This window comes from Aplysia californica, unplaced genomic scaffold (genome assembly GCF_000002075.1).
Source record: "Aplysia californica isolate F4 #8 unplaced genomic scaffold, AplCal3.0 scaffold01206, whole genome shotgun sequence".
Lineage (NCBI taxonomy): Eukaryota > Metazoa > Mollusca > Gastropoda > Aplysiida > Aplysiidae > Aplysia > Aplysia californica.
In genome coordinates this window covers 134,087-155,372 of record NW_004798476.1, presented here as the reverse complement: position 1 = coordinate 155,372, position 21,286 = coordinate 134,087, and the positions used below count along the sequence as shown (strand labels likewise).

At 38.9% G+C, this 21,286-nt stretch overlaps 1 protein-coding gene across 3 annotated transcripts; it reads left to right on the top strand.

The window, feature by feature from the left end:
• The first annotated feature begins 2,830 nt into the window (after nt 1-2,830).
• On the top strand, nt 2,831-14,993 carry LOC101857695 (luc7-like protein 3). Of its 3 annotated transcripts, XR_004859357.1 has the most exons (7): nt 2,831-3,010; nt 6,110-6,274; nt 7,736-8,016; nt 10,915-11,180; nt 11,856-12,049; nt 13,025-13,138; nt 14,483-14,993. XR_004859357.1 is itself a non-coding variant. In XM_035973409.1 (6 exons), exons 1-5 carry the CDS (start codon nt 2,846-2,848, stop codon nt 12,023-12,025), a joined length of 1,044 nt encoding a protein of 347 aa, XP_035829302.1. In that variant the 5' UTR covers nt 2,831-2,845; the 3' UTR covers nt 12,026-12,049; nt 14,483-14,993. The 3 variants fall into 3 exon arrangements, 2 of the variants coding, with proteins under 2 accessions (XP_035829302.1, XP_035829301.1); XM_035973409.1 differs by lacking the exon at nt 13,025-13,138 and having other exon boundaries at nt 6,113-6,274; XM_035973408.1 differs by lacking the exon at nt 13,025-13,138.
• Nucleotides 14,994-21,286: the final 6,293 nt, after the last annotated feature.

The window sequence follows — 21,286 nt, the reverse complement described above, 5'->3', positions numbered from 1 at the left end:
TAAGATAAATTTGATGGATCCACGAGAGAAATTTTAGGTGGATATATCATAGCTGCCACTCTCCCGCTAAATAGCGGAAACTCCGCTTCATCTAGCTTTTCCCGCTACTTTCCTCCGCTGGACCGCTCTCGGTCGCAAATTGCGATACTTTTTTACACGCGGAAAACACCGAACTGGGAGAGAGACGAAAACGCAGCTTGCGCTTGTCCACTCGTAGCTTTCTACTTCCGTTCTTCTTGGCCTAGCGTTAGTTTCACTTTGTTTATTGTGGAGCAACAAAGTGTCGATCTGGCATCGGGACGTTAGCGCGCCGAGTTGTCATTGGAAACGGCGGAAATTCGAGAGAAATTGATGCAGAATGCAAAAATAAAAGGAGCTCCGCTTGCTGCACTTTGCGTTTGGTGCGATAAAGAAATCGCGGGCCGCGGCACTCCTGTACAATTGCGGTCCCAGGAGTGCTCAGTTCAGCGGCAAAGGTGTTGCCTCCTTGATCCAATACTGCGCGCGCTCTACATCGATGTACAAGTTTAAAGTGAAAGAAATCTTTTTATAAGACACCAGCTTGCAACAAACACTGGATTTTTAGTCACCAAGTCCAAACTGTCAAATTGACTCAAATGCTTGGTAGTCTACTTAGTGATTGTGCCTTTGTTGTTTTTTTGTTTGTTTTTTGTTGTTGTTGTTTTTTTCAAATACATTTTAATTCAGTTGCCTATGGTTAATAAATATGAGAGTTTTCCCTTCGAAAACCATAGGCTAGATTTTTCCAGTATATATTGCCTCTGGATCTCACTGGTTTTACTCCGGCCTTCGGAGAGCAGCGCGTGTCCGCCTTCGCATGAATTTCCTCCTTTTTTTAAATTCCTGAGTGGCAGCTATGATATATAGGCTATACCAGTACATCAACATACAAAATACAGCAACAACACAGCTAAGTACATATTACAAATTATACTATGCTCACACCAATGCACCATTCAATCAGACAAATGTACACACACAGTACATCTCTGCGGGATGAACCCTTCTCTCCGTCTCGCTCATTCTTTTACCCTCTCTTCCTCTCATGCAAGAGCACACACACAGACACAAATACACACACACACACACACAAACTCTCTCTCTCACACACACACACACAGTGTTCAACAGATCAACAGTTAATTTTGAACATAACAGACATCCCAATTTGTCCGTAAATTCTTGTTATAGCTAAAGTAAATGAATAGTCAAGCAAAGCATACGAATTGTTTCATTATTTGAGAAAAAAAAGCCTGAGCATTAGCAATATCTACTGATTTTTTATAGTCTTGTTGTAAAAAATAATTATTATAAAAATGAATATGGACCGGGGAAAAAATTCACCTGGTGTCAGATATTTCCGCATTTTGTTTGGTCCGGTCCTCATCGAGATGCAGGCCTGGCCGCAGCGTCGGCATCACGTTACGAACCAATGAAGTCACCCCTGTCGGAAAATGCACAGGAACAAGGCATGTTAGAACAAGTCCAGCAAGACTTTTTTTTCCACCACTCCAATCATACCACTCTCCAATTGTTAGACTCAGTTTACAAAAATGACAACTCGCAACTCACCTGAGCTGAGGCCACATAGACTCTAGATCTAAATAAATTATTCCCTTGTTCACATGAAAATTGATGATACATTTAAATTGAAACAAATAATAACAAACTGCAGTAGATAGGAAACGTTATCAATCAGTTGTAATGTTGTAAACTAAATCGTCTCAGGATCCGCCATTTTGAACGTAAACAAGCAGCTAGCAACCGCACCTTGGGTACAAAAAAAATGCCAAAAAAATAATAAAAGCGAGAAAAACTTATCAATTCTAACCAATTTCATAAGAAAACACAAAATTTTAATCATTTATACAATAAAACACACGTTTTAGTACCCCCCGGGCCAATATTATGTTTCAATAGGTCTAGCTGTTCATAGATGCTCAGTGCAATCATCACTTACCCATTGGCTGCACCACTTGGTCCTGATTGAGGACTTGCTATGTCATTGTCAGACTCTTTATCTGATTCAGAGTCTCTGTCATCGATATAAAACTCACTAAATGAGTCATCCAGACCATAATCGGGGTCAGAATCGGACATTTTACTTGAAAACTTGTTTGTTTTTTGTGAAGACAGTCGAGCATCTGTTCTTTGTTTACAAATTAGAGGCGAAGGAAACGAAAGTGGTCGGGAAATTGAGGTCATTATCCGGGCACCTCTAACGGCTAACTCTTTCGAAAAAGGAGTTACAAATTGTGTATTTATAAAAGTTTAGCCATTCCTTGACCGAAATAAAACACATAGCAGACTCTAGGCAAATTTTTATAGCGACAGCCGGCTTCGCTCTGGGCCCACCGGCCATCGACCGATATCGGTCGATATACAAGGGCGTGAACTCGAGAGAGTTAATGTGAAGTTTTAACCTTACAATGCTGTTTTCAGTGTTAATATCAAATTGATTTTGGGTGAGAATGTAAAGTGGAAATAATTATATTGATAAAAAATATCAGTGCTGTTACTTCCCTTTTCCGACTTGGCTTGTTTTTGTTTATATTTTTTTCTTCTTCTTAAAAAAAAAAGGTTTTTAAATCTATATTTAGACTAGTATTGCGATATTTTTAGCTTTGCACAATTTCATTGTAAAGAAAATGATATCATTCTTTAAAGTTTTGTAAACAACAGACTTGGAAGTTAAATTCTGTCTCTTGCATTACATTTTGTTAAAATATAAAAGGTTTTGATGCTCCCACTCATGGGCAAGAAGTAAAACGGAAGTTGAGGATTTGTAAATTGAAAGCGATCAAATTGAAATATTTCCTCGAAGATGTCTTTTTCATTTAGGACTCATACAAATAATCTTTTTTGTTTGGTTTTGTTTATTTTGTGTCTCCAGGCAGAGGAGCTTGGATGTGAGGGCAAAGTGGAGGAGGCCCAGGGTGTGATGAAGCTTGCAGATCAGCTAAAAGAAGAGCGCCATCAACTGGAAACTGTATGTTGTCTGGTTTTTTAAACTGCAAATTGAGCTTGTAGTAGTTTTTGTGCTATTGGAATAAAAAAGACATTGTCAAAATATGTATTATCGCCTTAGAAGAGGAAACACTCAATTTTATGTTAAATACTCTCTGAAATAGGTGAAATAGTGTATCTTTATGTTTCTGTAATGGGTGGGTAGATGATACTACTAATAGTGTCGTCTTCTCAACTTTTTGCCTGATATTAGTACCCTTTGTCCTGTTTTTCCATGGCACTGCATGACCTTTATTTTGTGGACTTTTCTCTTTCACTGAGGTGATATTTTTGTGTTGTGTCCAGAAGGACTATGTATTTCTACCAATTTTTCTTGTATTTAGGCCATAGAGTTACCTCCTTTTAAACTAGTCCGTACGAGGTTACGTGACACGGACACATTTGAGTTTGTTGGCAGCCATTTTTAATGTGGCTAAAAAGTTTGTTTACATTTGAGTGGGCGTGTCTCTGCTCTTAGTCTTACGTGTTTTATTTGATTCTAACGTTATGTTTTGATTCAAAGCGATTCTCTTAAAGGTGCAAGCATGTGAAACCTCTTGTCCCTTTCTGGATTAACGTCTTACTGGTTCTGTAAGGCAGTTCAGTGATGTCTGTTTTCTTTTACTACATCATCTATTTTTAGTGCATAATATGTCTTATAGACACAAATAGTCACTCCGGGTTTCTTTTTTAAAACATAAAGAGCCATCAGTAAGGTTCTGGACCATGTGAAGTTAAGGTTGACTAGCAGCTTGATCTTTTTCACAATGGGCAGGAAATTTCTTTATCAAACTGAAACAGTGTACTTTTTATTGTTTTGTTTTATTGAATGTTGTCCAAAAACACTTTAGTAAAGGTTTTTGTTTCAGTTATCACTACACTGAGTAGAAAAACAATTGACTAGGCTACAAAACAACGTTTAAGTTCACTTTTTAAAAATCTTTAGTGAGTCCAGAGTTGTCACAGTTGCTTTACTAATGTCCAAAATTAGACTTACTTAAAACAGCAATAGGAGGAGCTTTAGTTTAAGTGCTATATATGGTCTTCTTTAGTTCTTAAAATCAATATAAACCAAAGTTTAATACCGACATATGAAAACACTACTTATAATTTAGTATACTTTTTAAAAAAGTGAACATATGAATGAAAAATAGTTTCCTGTTCAAATGTCACAAGGGAAAGTTTGACTCGATTTTTAAAATACCAGTACATGTATTCATCATTTGTTTGGCTGAATTTGCTTTATCAAGAGCTTCATTGCATTCCTACACCTAAATGCTGAAAAACTCTGGAATTTTTTTTTCCTATGGCTCATCCTCATTTAATTTAATGGCAAACTCATATATCTGAGGGGGGTGTTGGTATTGGGATTCGGGAGGAGAGAGAGGGAGGGATGGTTATGGGAGGTTCCCATGACACCCACATCTTTTCATACTTCTTTTTAAAAGTTCTATAGGCCCTATACGCTTTGATTCAGTCAATAAGAAATAAACCACCTCGTAGATAAAGTGCTGATGAACAAATAAAGGTTGGGGTTTTTTTTCTTCTTTTTTTTAAAGTCCATATCTCTATCTCTATCTATTTAATAATACATTTATTTGTAGATCTAGTTGTAGAAAGAACGCCGTATTATTGCAATTTAGTAATTTAGATATAGTACGCCACGGCGCCCATGTAAAAAAAACCAACAACAAAAAGAACCAAGCCTCGCCTATCGCGCATGAGAGAGAGAAAACATGCCTAGCCCATTGCTTTAGCGTGAACTCCTTCACACAACTTGCCACAAAAAACATGGCGGACGCCTCTGTCAAATGTGGCCATCGCGCAGCAAGGCGAGAGAGGGGCGTACGGTATCTAGTACTATAGTGTACATCTATGATTTAGGCCTAAACTACCGAATATGCAATGGGTGCTGAGGTTTAATAACCCCACCCCCCCACACACACACACACAATATAGGTTTGTTTTCTTATGTGTGCCTCCGCCAGCCAATGGGTCATTATTGCGCAGATTCCCTAAGGTTGGTCTGATGATTGTAATACCAGGTATCAAAGCAGGCAAGTTGTGCATAATAAATGCAGAAACACCATGATAGAATATCCATATTTGTCATTCTGGGTTATTTATTTAATTCACTGACACATTAAAACAAAGTTTGCCTTAGTCATATCACTTATTCAAGATCGAACAATGAAACTAGCGTGTGTGACTTTCACATGAGTACCGTATGTGTCAGTGTCTGGTGGGATTTTTTTGTTTTGGTAAATGTTTTACAGTGCTTGCATCTACATATGGTCATATGAGCGCTCGGGACACATTAAACATTTTCAGTTGGTAGGAAATTTTAAATTTTGCATGGGTGGCAACCGAAGCTGACTCTTATTGATTTTAGACCTCCAAGGGATCTTTATGGTGCGCAACTTGCACACGGGACCTCTGAGATTTTTTGCCCTTGCCCGAGAAGACTAGGTGTAGGTCTTTCCTACCATAAGATTAGGGGTGTTGCTGAAAGACAGCAGTAAGAAGGAGCGAGCCAAAGAGAACCAGTAGAAAAGCTGGAGCCCAAAGGAGGGGGCAAAGGGGGTGGGGGAAGAAAGTGGAGACGAAAGCAGATGACAGAACATTACTAGAGAGCAGGAAAGGAGATTAAAAAAGACAATTTTAGTGAACATTTTTTCCGTCGCTACCTGGATTCGAACTCGGGACCTTTGAATGAGAGGCGAACCCCTTAACATCTAGGCTACGAGAGCCCCCTGTGTCTGGTGTTTTTAAAGTGCACTAAAGCTTCTGTTGACACTTATCAATGGCAAAGGACAAAACTTTGAAAGGAGAGGGGGGGGGAGGGCGGTGTATTTAGGTTATGAGAGAAACTATTTTTTAGGTCCTCTTGAACTGGTTGGTAAGATCTGTGAACCAAACTCTATGATTAGAGTGCTGAGCAACTTCATGCACTTATGTTGGAGACCTTGTGGGCATACATCATGATGATTTGTTGTTGTATGAAAAAAAACCCAGGTGATTTAAAGTGGATTTGTGGTTTTAGCATTTTTAAAAAAAATCAATACTCATTGCTGTTTTCCAGCAGCCCACTCAGGATGATGTGCCCATGATGAAGCAGATGGAAGTGTGTGACGTGTGCGGGGCATTTCTCATCGTCGGCGACGCCCCACAGAGGCAGGATGAGCACTTGATGGGGAAGCAGCATGCAGGCTATGCTCAAGTACGAGCTGAGGTGGAGAAGCGCAAGGTACTAGAATAAAAGTTGTCTCCCCCTGTGCAAGCTGAATTTCTTTTCTTCCATTCCAGTGCCACATTTATAGCTGGCGTTGGCAAATCATAATGATTTAGTCTTCTCTGTCATGAAAGTTCTCATGATGTAACTCAGATACATTTGTTTTTCCTCAACTGTTGAGGCTTTGAAAGTTATACTTCATCTCAGCTCAAGTTTTTTCCCTGCTGTATACAAGTAAGGTAAATTGCTCCAGATTACATCTTGAAAAGAAATTGATCAGGGTGTATAATTGACTGTTGTCTTTAAGCATGAGAAATTACATTTGTGACCTTTGAAATGGCTTTGTAGTGTGCATTTTTTTGTCTTATTTGGTAAATCTTTTGAGTTGTGAATCATTGATTGCGTTACTATGAGATTATCTAGACCTGCCACTCATCCTGATTTAATCGGGATATCCCGATTTTTTTCTCCCAAGTCTCAAGCATCCTGATTTCGATCACGTGTATCCCAATTTTTTCATTCCGTCTGTTGCTCCGGATTTTTCTAAAAACTCGCCTTCCTCTGTCGCGGGAAGCACAAATTAAACTTTTTTTCAGTGGGAGCTTGCAGTATTTTAAGAAATATTGTTGCTGAGTTTAGTAGTGGACTTGCCCAAGTTGTGTTGGATCTTTGCTTGCATGTACTATTTCAACTATAAGTGAAGTAATATCGACATAGCATTCCGCTTTGGGATAGTCTCAAGATCTTCTTTCGCTTGTGTGTCCACTCAGAATTCTCCAGTGATGACAAGATAACTGTCACAATTGCGACATTCTAATGATCGATACTATTCTTAGTTCTACTGTTACTTTGAAAACAAGCTTCGTCCGAGTTTTGGTTAGTCCGACCCATCATCAAGACTCGTCAGTAAAACCATTTTCATCGCACGTTCACATCACGTAACATGACTTTGGCATGTGTCTGGGACCATCCATTGGGAGGGTCAACTTAAGTTCATGCTCACTGGTTAAAGTGTCTTTTGGGACTTATTTGGAATGGAGGGTGTTAAACATTTGGACAAAGAGTACTTGATGTGATAGCTCAGGTTTTTAAAAAAGTATTGATAAAACACACAATTACACAAACACGCACACACAAACACGCACACACAAACACGCACACAGAGGGCATATAATATTTATGCTCGAATATACTTATGGACAGCCCTGGAAATTTTTAAAGTCAGCTTGGCACTCACACTCACCCTGGTGATTTGTCGTTGTTCCTGATTGTTTTCACGAGATCCTGATTATTTTCTTCTGAGATTCGGATACTTAGATTTCATAGAGTGGCAGGTCTGGATTATAAAAAGTAAGATATTTTTCAAAGTTAAGTGTACATGTATGTTATTTATTGCCCAAGAAGTCAGTGAGGGAAGTGCGTTATCGCCAATAGATTTATAATCTTCACTTCAAGTGTCTGTTCGTGTCTCCTCAGAGAAAAGCAAGAGAAGAAATGGAAGCAAGAGAAGCCAATGAAGCTAAACTGAAGCAGGAAAGAGAGGAGAGGGAGAGAGAAAGGCAGAGAGAAAGAGATGAACGTCGTCAACGAGAGCGAGATCGGGAGAGGGAAAAGGAAAAAGAGAGAGAAAGGAGAAGGAGGAGTCGTTCTAGGAGTAGAGACCGCCAGAGGTCTCGAAGTCGGGATCGTAGAAGACGACGTAGCACAAGCAGAGACCGTCGCAGCTCTCGGAGAAGCAGAAGTCGCAGTAGAGATAGGTATGAGTTCATTCTGTGGTTAAGCTTCATTTCTTCATGTTTTTGCTTAAGGGGTATTTAGACACTGTTGCCAATGGAGTACTTTATATTTGAGTAGAATTGACTAGCATCCTGCTCTTGAAATGATATTGTGATTGTCTTTTGTTAACTGATTCCGTCCATTCGGCCGCTGACAGCGGCTCTGAGTTTTTCCGCTGCGTCCATTAGGCCGCTCTGAGCGGCTCAACGAAATCCGAAACAAATGAGCACTTTTTAACATAGTTCCGACTTTTTAAGTTGTCGAAAGGAAGTAGAACTTGTAAACAAACCTGACCTCAATCTCTGCGCGCCAATATCGATCGAAACTCCGTGAAATTCTTGCAAAAATCGTTGTTTTGTTGTCGCGATGTAGGCTAGATCTAAGGGTGAACAACAAGGGGCCTGGTATAATAAAAAAAGGCCCTTCAAAGAAAGATATTCAACTAAATTTGTGAAATTCTTGCATAAATGTGTGCTAGGGTGATATCGCTACAATGTTGTGTTGATTCCTATGGATTATAAGGACTTGTAGAGCTGAGAAAATGGGGTAAGTCGAAATTTTCGAAGAGCTGTTGTGCAATTTTTTTTTCTGAAGGAAAATGCAGTTCAAACAGATTATAGGTCATTGTTATTGATATAAACACATTCCTCTATTTATTCCCATCAGTTTGGTAATGACAATACCTATTAGAGTGACTTAAAGCTTCACAGTACTGCATTAAATAGATGCACCCCAGGTCTAAAGCTGAACAGGGAAAAATAATTCTGTCCAGAGCCTGAAACCAAGGACGGAATCAGCTAATGTGTAGATGTTTGGAACACTTCATACTGTTTTATAATCTGTTTCTCATGGATTAGCAAATTTCACAACATTTTGATTGTATTAAAACAGTTTCCATTTTCTAAATTGGTAAAAGAATGGTGGCAAAATTCTCAGGAGACATTAACCCCCAAAATGACCTTTACAAAAATTAATTTACAAATGTTAATCCAAAGTAATGATTTAAATGTATTGTAAAGATGTACAGGCTAACTTTTTGACTTTGTTGCATTGAAAAATATTGAAAAGTAAAACAAAAGCAACTTTTCAAAAATTGATCAAAATGGTTAGTCTCAGTGGTTCCTTTCAAACTCTGAGCTTGTCTTGAGTAAGTTGAAATAAGGATGGTCTATTGATGCTCTGTTGGTGTCTCCTTTTAATCCTTTTTGTGTTCAACAAGCTTGCCATAGCCTTCCATTGAACTTTAACCCTATCCGTACACCCTGGGGTCATTTTGTACGTCCGGGGTTGTATTCTTCAAATTTTAAAATACTTCTATCATGAAGGTCTCTGAAACTTTCAGTATTTCTCAAAAAATCATTTTGACAGACTGCTATGAAAAGCGTACGGATCGGATTAACGAGTAAATTTCCTCTTTGGAAAGTGGTGGCACAGAGTTCCCTACGTCGTATGGATACGATAGTAAAACACGGCGTACGGATAGAGTTAAAGAGGATGAACTCCAGTATGTACCTATTTCTACATATGAGCCCTTGTTCTTTGCATATTTTATGTGGTAGATATAGGGTAAGGCTGTGATGTAAAACAGACATATGTGTCATGATGCAGTGGAATCAAGTGCTCGTCAATGTTTGGGCATGTAGAGTTATTGGTATCACCTTAGGGCTTGTTCATTTGTCTTGCTTTCGATGAAAAAAGTACTAATCTATCTCTATTAGAGGTGGAGATATTTGCGAATGGAGGTGGGGGTCACCTGCTTTCAGGGGTAAAATTAAAGATGAAATGGCCTCCAAAGGTAGGTGACTTCCAAAGCTTGATAGACTTTCTTGGAAAGTGCAAAATTACATTTTTGAGCTTTTTTTCTACGTTTTTCAATAACATCCACACAGAAATGTTTTTATTGACAAGCGCCTGATTTAAACATGGTGCCTCACTATGACAATGGGGGGCTCTCGTGGCCTGGAGGTTAAGATGTTGGCCTCTCATTCAAAGGTCTCGGGTTCGAATCCGGGTAGCGACCGAAAAATTTTATTCTCTAAAATTGTCTCCTTTCCCCTCCTTTCCTGCTCTCTAGCAATGTTCTGTTGTCTGCTTTCGTTTCCACTTTCTGCCCCCACCCCCTCACCTCCTTTGCCCCCTCCTCTGGGCTCCTGACTCTTTATGCAGCCTTTCTACTGCTACTCCTTGGCTCCTAACTGCTGTCTTTCTGGCACACGCCTGATCTTCTGGTAGGAAAGATCTACACCTAGCCTTCTCGGACAAGGGTGAAAAATGTGAGGGCCCGTGTGCAAGTTGCGCGCGTTAAAGATCCATTGGTGGTCTAAAATCGACAAGAGTAGGCTTCGGCCGCCACCCGGGCAAAATTCAAAATTTCCTACCAACTGAAAATATTAGGTGTGTCCCATGCGCTCATACGACCTTATGCAGTTGCGAGCGCTGTAAAAACACTTACCAAAAAAAAAAAAAACTATGAATGGTGGCCGTAGTGAATTTTGTTTACAATTTTTTATGTGCTACTTCACTGTAACTACTCATCCAAGCAAAATGATACTTTGCATATCAACTAACTAAAGGCCCCATTAACAAAGCTATAAAGTTGTTTTTTTAAATATATTTAGTCATTTGCTTAATATGAAGGGTCAAGTTTGGGGTTCAATTTTCATGGAAATTCAACTTTTGCCAACTTTTAAAAAAAGTAATGAAGTTACAACCCGAAACACTTTTTAGCTTGCATAATTCTGCATTAGCTGGTGAAATTTGAGTCTTCTGTCTTGCATGGTTACAGAGGAGTAGCAAATAACGAAATATAAAAGATTTAGAATCGATTTTGTTCCTTACTCCTCCCCTTAAAGAAAACTTTTTCTTCCTTTTTCTTTTAGGAAACGTCGTAGTCACAGTAGTAGCAGAAGTCGTAAGTCCCGGCGTTCGTCCAGTCGGGACAGGAAATCCAGTCACAGACGCTCACGAGACAGACGGTCAAGAAGCCGTAATCGATCACGGTCAAGAGACAGAAGAGAAAAAAGCAAAGAGGAGAAAGACAGAAAGTCAAATGGAAGTGAAAGAGAGGAGAAAAAAGAGAATGAAAGAAAATCTGGTAGCCGTGGCAGAGACTCCGTAACATCAGAGAACCCAGAAATGGCAGTCGGTAAGTGCACCGAGTAGGTTTAGGCAGAAAATTAATTATAAACTATTCAAATAAGTGAATATGTGCTCAGAAAATGTTTTTTAAATTTTATTGTGCCAAAGAAAGTTTTTATTATTTTCTCATATGAGCTAATTTATCAGATAAATCTGGACAGCTAAGATTTCTGAGATTGTCCACTTCAGGCCAATCATCTTGATACAAGATGTATTAGACAATATGATCTGTAAATCTGGAGTCCTTTTGTAAATTAAAGACTTACTTTCAAACTAGGTGACTGTTCCCAAACAAGGTAAATCTACCTATTTTCCTACTCAGTTCTTTGCTAGTGATTCACTTATTGAGAAATGGGAGAGTAATGTGCCCTTGGTGTGTGTGTGTGTGGGGGGGGGTGCCATTATAAACTTTGGGTTGTTTTTATCTGTTGTGGGAAACTCTATTTTGCATGTGATTGATATCGTTCTAAGGTATCTTCTCAATTCTTGCAAAATGAGTAGGCCTTAATGGTGCATGGCAACATAAAAGGACTAATGCACAGCATTGTTGTTCCTGCTAATGTTCAGTTATGCCTGATTGAGATATTAGGAAATGGGATGCATTTCCACAACAGGTGCAGGCATCATCCTGAAGAGGTGATCTCACATTCTTGTAAGTAAATTTTTGCGTTGTCTGTTGCAGATTCTTTCCTAGCTAGTGGTGAGAAGCATCTAACTGAAGTCCCAGAGCAGAATGACTTGAAGCAAGAGAGCACTACTACTGAGCCGAATGCCCGTGATGTAACTTCTGTTGATGGTGGTGGACAGAATGGTCCTGAGAATAGTGAAGGTGACTCTAAAATCGATGATTGAGCATACACACTGCCAATAGCCCAGGTAAGTGCGGGCTACTTTTGCTCCCTTCTGTATCCTACTTGACTTGCACTCTTCTTTCCAGCGGGTTTGCAAGGTGAGTGGGATTTTTTTTACACGTCATATCTTGTGTACTCTGGTGACCTGAAGAGCAAGAGGAAAACATGACCCTTCCCTCCGGTGAGATGCGAGGATGACCACCAGATCAAGAAACTATAGGTACAAACCCTTTGTATGATTAGTCTCTCTGAGGCTGCATCATGCTAGGGTCCAGATTATTGCTGTATGTGTGAATTGATTGTGATTCTACTTGACATTAAAATGTACATTTGATTGCTTTTTCATCTGATGCATCATGTTTTTTTGTTTTCTTAAATAATTTTTGTTATACAGTGTTGATGAATGTAGGTGTCAATGTTATCTCTTTGCTAGTGTTTGTTTGTCATATGTTCATCTAGATCTTCAATCATTAGCAGCAAAAGTGCATTATGCACTTTGAGGGGGAAAGAGATAAAAACATGTTTTTAAATGATCCTTTTTTTGAAGCAGGTCTTTCTATCACACAGAGTTGTGGGGTTTTCTCAAAATTGTATGCATGTACTTGCAGACTGAGCAAAAATCCTGAGGTTTTGTTGTGTTTTGTTCTTATTTAAGTTAAAATGTGAGTGTACTGTTTGCTTCAAAACTGAGGATTGTTTTCAGAGCTGTGCTTTATCGTGATCATGAGCTGAAGTCTGCTCTTTTTACCCGTTCAGGTTAGAGCAGAAAATAGTTGTTTAATTTTTGTGCATGCTGTTTGAAAATACTTTTTTTTTCTTGCAAGAGAGTTTTGAAATTTCAATTTCTGAAACCTAACTCTCCCCCCTCATTTGTGGCCTTTATTGTCATTATAGTTTGGCTCTAAATAATGTTAAGGTGTTTTCTACCTGTCTTTTCCTTTCTGTTGAACTTCCTACATCACCCAATTCACATGCATAAATGACTTTCTTATCCCTGAAGCTATACAAATATGGCGAAGTAACTGAATGTTGAGCCGATGCCAACCTAAGGATTGCCAGCAAGGGAACAGCAATCAAATGACTTATAGCATCGTTTCACACTTAAATTGTTCAGGTATTTTATTGTGGTAGTAGCTTTCTTTGTGGCTCATTAAGATACTGTATTGGTATGAACATGACTTAACCCTGCTCTCCCCACAGCTGACTATGCAGACGGAAAAGTTGCCCTGTCAGTTCCTTGCTTTGTTTTTGTGTGTAGGAGAAATGCTATATTAGGTTAAACTATTCTGTTGCACCATCCATGAAGGAAAGAAAAACGGGTTCTTGACAGTTGTAGTGTATGGCACAATAAGATTGCTTGTGAAAATGTGATCTTTTGGAACCTTTTACTAGCTGATTGGTTTCCTCTTAGGTTTAGAGGAACCTTGATATAAGTGAAGTGCCCTGAGTGCTTACAACCTGTTTGCAAACAATTCATGTTTGTTGAATCACATTTACTGAAAGGAGTAACTTTGTCGTGTCAGCTGAAAACATCACGATGTTGTGGAAGTCTTTTTATATATACGTTTCTGTCGGGAGCATTACCTATTTTTTAGTTATAATAATAATAACCTGTTAATGATGAAGTGCTTTTGGATATTATCTGGCTTTTTACAATGTAAAATACTAAAATCAATTGTCTATAAAGACTGAAAACATAATTTACTATTATTTAAAAGTAGGAGTAGGTCTACCTATCTGTTAAAATAACCTTTTAATGGTGAAGTGTATTTTGGTATAATCTGTCTTCGTACAATGTACAATTTACTGTTAAAAAACAGTTGGTCTTAAAAGACTATGAAAACATGATTTATTTGAAAGTAAGAGTAGGTCTACTTACTCAGTTACATACTTTAAAAAGACTAGTGTAAAACTTCATGTTACTACCTAGAATTATTTAGTATTCTTATGGAAGGAGCAATGATTTGTTTTGTAAAAGTTTAATATCATGGATTTTACTCCTGTAGTAATTTAGTCAATGGTATCTTGGGTTTTTTTCATTGGGAGCACAAGTGGAATGTCTTGGGCCTTGTATTTCCAATCACTTGCTCTATTCTTGCTCATCTTCTGTGAACCTCGTACTTCTTCCCCTGAAGACTTTCTGGGATATTTTGGGGGGTTTTCTTCTGAAAGGCAAACCAGTCAGTGGTATGTTTTAATAAACTTGAAAGCCAGAAGTTTTGATCACATATCTTCACAATTTTTTTTTTTTTTGGGGGGGGGCATTGAAAAAAAACTATTTCTGACGAAAAACTACTAGGTAGTATGTGACAGGTTATTTATGATGGAACTGTGTCCATTTTAGTTCTCAGAATGACAGGGTGACTTGAATTTGAATAGTTTTCTACTTGAGATGGGGAACATGCTTGTTATGTAGTTGGTGTCATGATCTGACACGGTTTATTTTTTCTTTCCTCAGTGGTCAAGACTGAAGTAAGCCTACCGAACCATTAGAGCCAATCATGTCTTGGTGGGAGACCTGAGCTGGTTTTGCAAGACCCTCATGGTACCAAGATTGTTCTTAGATTCTTTGTATCTGTTATAATTTTTTGTTTTTTGTTTTGTTATTGTGTACTTTTAAGTCACATTTGTATGTAGTGTAGCTCTTCAGCTATTCCTTAAAGATGTTTGAACATATGAGCTTCGGGTTAATTGGGACGCATAATTTAAAAAATTGGCTTTTATCACATTTTTGTGTTTGTTCAAGAAAATAAAGTCAATGCAGCTCAATGCATTGGTACTCTATGTGTGACGAAAATCCTTGTATATTTATGTAAATCTCATGCGAGGGGTAAGACATTGTTTTTTTATAATGCATGAGCGTTACTGAATGTGAATTTTAAACCTTTTTTTTTTATATATAAGTGTTGACTTTTCCAATAAATGAATTTAAAATCTTGAGTGAATAAAGTTGTTGAATTCACTTCTAACTGGATTGCTCTTGTTTGAAAAGTGATTGTGTATTGTCCTACATTGAAAACAATGTCAGTTTCTGTTGCAGAACTTTTCTATTTGGTGTGACTTCAGTGAAGGGTTGGTGTTGGTTCTCTGTCTTGGTCTGTACCTACTTCTTTCCAGTGTTTATATTATTCTATTCTTTAGATATGTTGAGCTACTGTAGTGATCCATTCGTCTCAACTTTTTTTTCATCTTCAAATTTTGTGTTTTATTGTATTGTCCTCATTGATTGTCACATTATGTAAATCCTATGAAAACTATGGCCTAGATTGTGTCATAGTCTAACAGTAAGGCATTGGACTTTTCAAAGAAATGTTTTGAGTCCCATTCCCTACTTCTGGCTCTATTGGATAGGGGAGATAATCCCAGAAAAAGTACTGTCCACTAGCTGCCTCAGTTCACACATTGTCACTCAGTTGCAATGAAATATGTGAATGATAACAGTATGCACCTTACTTGCTGCTCACCTGTATGTCCCTAAGGAGACTGAAAAGATAAACTGAAATGATTTACCTGTCAAGGTAGTTATTGTGAAGACTGAAGACTTGTGATTGTGAGCCTGTGCAATGAATGCAGTTTGTGAAATGCCAGAGTACGGTACTGTTTGAATGTACAGGCACTTTGTGCGCCACTCCTACTTTTCATTTTAAGTGTACTATTAGTGTTGCTCATGCTATCTCATTATTGTTGATAATATGTGAGCGTGCCTGGTGAAAGGTACCAAAAGATTCATTTGTTCGAACCGAGATATCAGGCTTCAAAGTTCAGAAATAGAACTTTTGACAAAAACTAAGTTCTATATGGATTCTTTTGCGATTAATATGTAGATATTTAAAATGACTTGAGTTTTTACTTTAAAATACATTTTTTAAGATGTTTTTTAACACAAGGTATATTACACAATCCCCCAAAAATGTATAAGAAAATTGGTTTCCGAGTAAACACTGCGGATGGTTTCTCTTGTCCATTCATAAAGTCGACCCAATCACAATGCATACCAAAATTTAGGTCATTCTCTCCCCTCTCTAATGGTGGGGTAATGCACATGAATATAATCTAGAATGTAAACAAAGCGAGGCTTTGCGCGTCCACACCCTTTCATTTTTTGGAGAGCAAACTTGTATCGCCTTTTTCTGCCCTTCGCAAACCATTATCTACTTTCTTGAAAATTCTTGCTCAAGGTGGTGGTGAATTTGTTTTGAAGACGTAATATAAACACTTTGAAGCTGTTCTTTTATCTTAGGTGCTTTTTAAAATTGGTTTGTGAGCAGTGAATGTGTTTCCAGGTAGTCTCGAAGCGTAGATCTGTCTATTTGAAGCTGAAACAAAGGGGAAACTTTAATCTTTAAAGCCGTTTTTCTCAAAACTTTGTTTCCATACTCTGCCTTACAAAATCACCCATATCTCAAACACTACTGAAGATATCTTAAAAATTCAAAAAAGCATATATATTGTTCAGAAATGATCTCTGTACATGAAAATGCTAAAAAACGGGATTCTTCAAAATGTGTCATTTGGTACCTTTCACCAGGCACACACGCTACACACATATAATTAAAGGTCCTGATGTTCTGGCTTGCAGTGGGAAAATACAGTCGCACTTGTCTATATACAGTGGAAACCATATATAACAGGCCCGGTAATAACAGGGATCCGGTAATAACAGGGATTTTAAAAATCCCCGTTTTTTCCTACTCTTGGTCTCTATTAAAAGTTATCGGCAATAACAGGGCCTCATCGGAGCCCTACCGGTTATAGCAGGCACAAAGGCTCGTTAACAATGTGTAAAAATAAGAGAGAGAGAGTAACACAGTGATGGAGCAAGCCCACTCAAGCCTTGCCACTGCGAGCACACGCAGCGTGTGGAGCGAGAGAGGGCTGCGATGTGCTGCAGACCTCGATCTAGCCCGAAACCTAGCAAGACGCACGCGTAATGTGTCACCAACGATGTCAAGCGCAAGAGAAAATGCCTTTCAATTGACAAAAAATACGAAATAATCCAGGCTGTTAACAAAAAGCAAGCTCCGCTGGCAGAGATTATGTCATCAGTTCGACATTCCACAACGGTCGATTCACACCATTATCAAGGATAAAGAGAAGATAGTGACACCATACTCCAATGGAAAGTTTGCTCTGGATCGAAAGAAAATGAGACTACCCGATGCAGATGCTGTGGACCAAGCTCTTCTAATGTGGTTTAAAAAGGCAAGGAGAATGTTTGTGCCAAAACCCCTGTTTGTGGGTACTTGTGGCAAGGGCAACTACCCATGAATAAGTACAGCTGGATTAGTCCACAAATGCTTACTTTCCTGGCATTTCTGATTTAACAGGGATCGGATATAACAGGGCATTTTCTCTACTCCCACCATCCCTGTTATATCAGGTTTCCACTGTATGGCGTTCACTCGAAGAAAAGTTACCTTTACATACGGGGTCTAAGTGATGGGTCACTCACTAGACTTGACAAAGACGGCAGATGATAAAAAATCTGAAATCTTTATTTTTCCATTTCATTTCCTTCAAAATTGTTGTCTATCATGAGGGCCACTTTTGAATTGACTTTAAGTCTAAAGACAGTAGGCTGAAAACTTGTGTTGCAAGCTACTGCTATATGATCAGGTTTTAAGGCTGATTTGTCATGAAAATGACTGGGACTTCTATGGGCAGGTTAGAAATAAGGAAAACGCATGGTTGTCGGGGCACAGTGGCTGTTACTGTTAGTACAGGTGACTGCCATGGAAAAGTGACTGCTAAAGCAGATTAGACTTTATATGCACCAAAAAAAATGACTCGCACTGGTACCACCATTTGGGCCACTGTCGCTCTCACTCTCAAAGGTCAAAAACATCCAATAATGAATGAAATCTGTCCAGAAACCTCAGTGGTACTCTGGTAAGGTTTGCTCCTTTGCTACCAAACTGAAACATCTATGGTCCCTATCTCTTGTTTTTCTTTTGTTTGTATGCTACTCTCTAGTATTTCTAAGTGGATGGTTGGCGGGTGCTCTGGTGTGATTTGCTTCTTCTTTTCTATGAAACATCTATTGTCCTTATCTCCCCTTCTTCTTTTTTATGTTTGTTACTCTCTTGTAACACCTCTAATCTTCTGGCGCTCATATGACCTTATGCAGTTGCGAGTGCCGTAAAACCTCTACTAAAACTAAACTAAACTCTTGTGTAACGCCTCTAGTTGTCTAATCTTCGGCACTTATATGACCTTTTTGTGTTGCAAGTGCCATAAAACTTTTACTAAAACTAGTATTACAAGTAACACCTGTAATCTTCAGTACTTATATAACCTAATGGTGTTTATGCCGCAAAACTAAAACTAAAAACCTAAAAATAGCATCCTGCTCGCAGTACATGTAATTTTATGTGCATTCTTGAGGATGCCTCTTATCTCTTAAATTGAGGAGTGGCTTGACATATCATCATATAGTATGAATATATATCATATAGTTGACCATTTCTGATCATACCTGGCCCCGCGGAAAATTGCATTTTTGAAATAGAAAAATTGCAAAAAATTGCAACCTTCCCACCCCAGGCGCATTAATACGTGCTTAACACTTACTTTTAGTTTAAAAAACATGACAATTTTGAGTACCGATAGCATAAAAGCAGCTCAGCCTTTTAAAAAATCATGACAAACAATACAAATTTATCAAATGTTATTAGCAACATTTACTAGTAACAACACACGAGTACGTTAACAATAAAGTTATCGACCAAATATAATATGATAACGCGTGACACAAAATAACGGAACCCTCGGTTTTTATAATAACTTTTAAATGAAAGCGTAAAATTTGACCAAATTTAGTACATACCAGGTACTTGGTTCATGCAAAAATCTAGAAGTGTATAGTATGAGTATGAGGTTTTGTCTGTAAAAAACAAAAAATTGACGAGAGATTTTCGAAACAACCTCTAAATACAAAATAAGCTAATGCTCCAATCAAATCAGATCCATCCTGTTCTATTTTTTTCTTGAAACCTTCGATACACCGGTAATCTGTATTTAGATCTATTTCTGATATTTTCTGTTTTAAAACCGGCATGGTATTGTTTTAACACTAAGCCAAATCGTAAAATACAGCAATTTTTTTTTTCCATTTATAAACAATAGTAATACATGTACTAATGTAGATCTAGATCATTTCTATAGCACCCACTCCCGTGTGAACGCAGCCTAAATAAGGCGTTTTACATAACGGGGTGTTTACGTACACGGTACGCGGACACCTAGTCTCAGTGTCTACGTACACGGTAACCGGCAACCCGGCACGTAGTCTCAGTGTCACGTACACGGTAACCGGGCAGTTAAGAATTCCAAGTTCAGTTTTTGACATCCGGTGTTGCCTTGAACACCAGCCCTTCCCTGACTGTACATTTTTTTTAAAAATCAATAATTCTCCCGTTCCGAAGCCCTTTACTGTGTACTTCGTAGCGCACAGACTTTGAATGAACTTTGGTGACCCCAACCGGTACTCACAATGTGGTGCGAGAGCACAGGTTCACTGACCGGTAACGATGGCGAGCCCGACAAGACGCGTGTATAACTTTCTTTTTTTAAATTTCAACAAGTGACAGCACAGGACAAATGTGAAATATTGGTTAATCTTCATTCCGGTGGGTTACCGTGTACGTAGATACTGAGACTAGGTGCCCGGTTACCGTGTAGACACATGCATCATGTACGAACAATGTTCACGCGCGCGCGCACTCACATGCACACACACTCACGTACACCTCACACACAGCTACTTTCTTATCACACGCGCATGAACTTACACACATTAGATAAAAGCCTAGCCCAAAGAAGGCCACCTTCTCGGCCTAGCCTATGTCTCAGTTCGTGTTGTACATGATGCATTCCGGCCTGAATTTCCGGTTAGAGCTATAGCTTTTAGAATACGCTCAGTAGGCTTGAGCTGGACCGATACCATGATTTACGTAGGCCCATCGGCTCTGTGCTCGCACTATTTCGTATTAAAAATTCTATTAAAATTTAAAGGTTGATGTATTTTTGCCTGAAATTGCAAAAAATTGCGGGTTTATTGCGGAATTCAACGAAAAACGCGGCTGCAAGTGCGGCCGCAAGACCGCAATTTCCTGGAGGGCCAGCCATTTGATGTTGAGCTGTTTCTCGCTTTGAAGCCTTTTTAAACGATAGTCAATCTTTTAACAGTGTACATTGAACACGTAAATTCTTTAGGTCTTCATTGGCTCAATTTAGATTAAAGTTAAAATGGCAGGTTGATTGATTCTACCTGTTAGGGCCAACCTCGGCAGAGTTGGATCCCCCCCCCCCCTCCCCCGGGGCGGTGCCAGTGACTGTAGTGTCTTTAGGCCATTTCCAAAGGGGGGACATTTCTCGTCCAAACATAGTAGAATTGTAAATGGGCTGACTCATGTCACGCTCATAACTGTGCCTGGTAACTGATAACTGCTGCTTTTTCTTTCCTGACCCTTACTATTGCCATTTTCCTCTACTTCTTTTGTATGTTTTTCACTCTCTTGTGACCTGCTATTTCTGGGGTGCCTTGATAGTCGAAGCAGACCTTGTGCTGTTGAAGCCAGAGAGGTGAGCAGTCTAAGTCTGATTCCCTGTAAAGACTTCTCTGTTGACACCCACCCATTGGCGCTCATATGACATTATGCAGTTGCGAGCGCCGTAAAACCCTCTACTATTTAAAAAAAAGCTGGGTATTCTAAAGCTCCCTTGAAATAAGATGAACAAACTTGATAAAATATTGCTGGAACTTTTGTGGTCTTTAGTAAGATCGAAACCTGCCAGTGATTTAAAAATGATTATTCTCTAATCATAAAAGTTTTTCTTTTGTCCTCCTTTATTATTCTCTAATCCTGATGTCATCTACCATCCTCCACCTAGACCCCGTATCTCCCTTGCTTTCGATTCTTTATTTCCACTGCTATGTCTGGCTTCTTTCTGCTGTCTTTCATTACTTTCAGTATGCTCTACCTAGGGAAGGTAAGATCGAACATCTCTAGCCTCCGTGGATAAGGATGTAAAACCTTGCCACAAACTTGTCATGTCAGTATAGTGCAGTCAAACTCGAACCTCGTACTGTGAATCTGAACAAAAAATTCCCAGACAAAATGACCACTTCAGATCAAACACACACCGTTCACACCCCTTTAAACGCCGTCAGGGTGCAGAAGCTGAGCCCCATGACACGTCTGTGGTGTTCGCCTCTCCTTAGTAGGTCCCGGGTTCAAATCCAGATAGTGATAGAAAATGT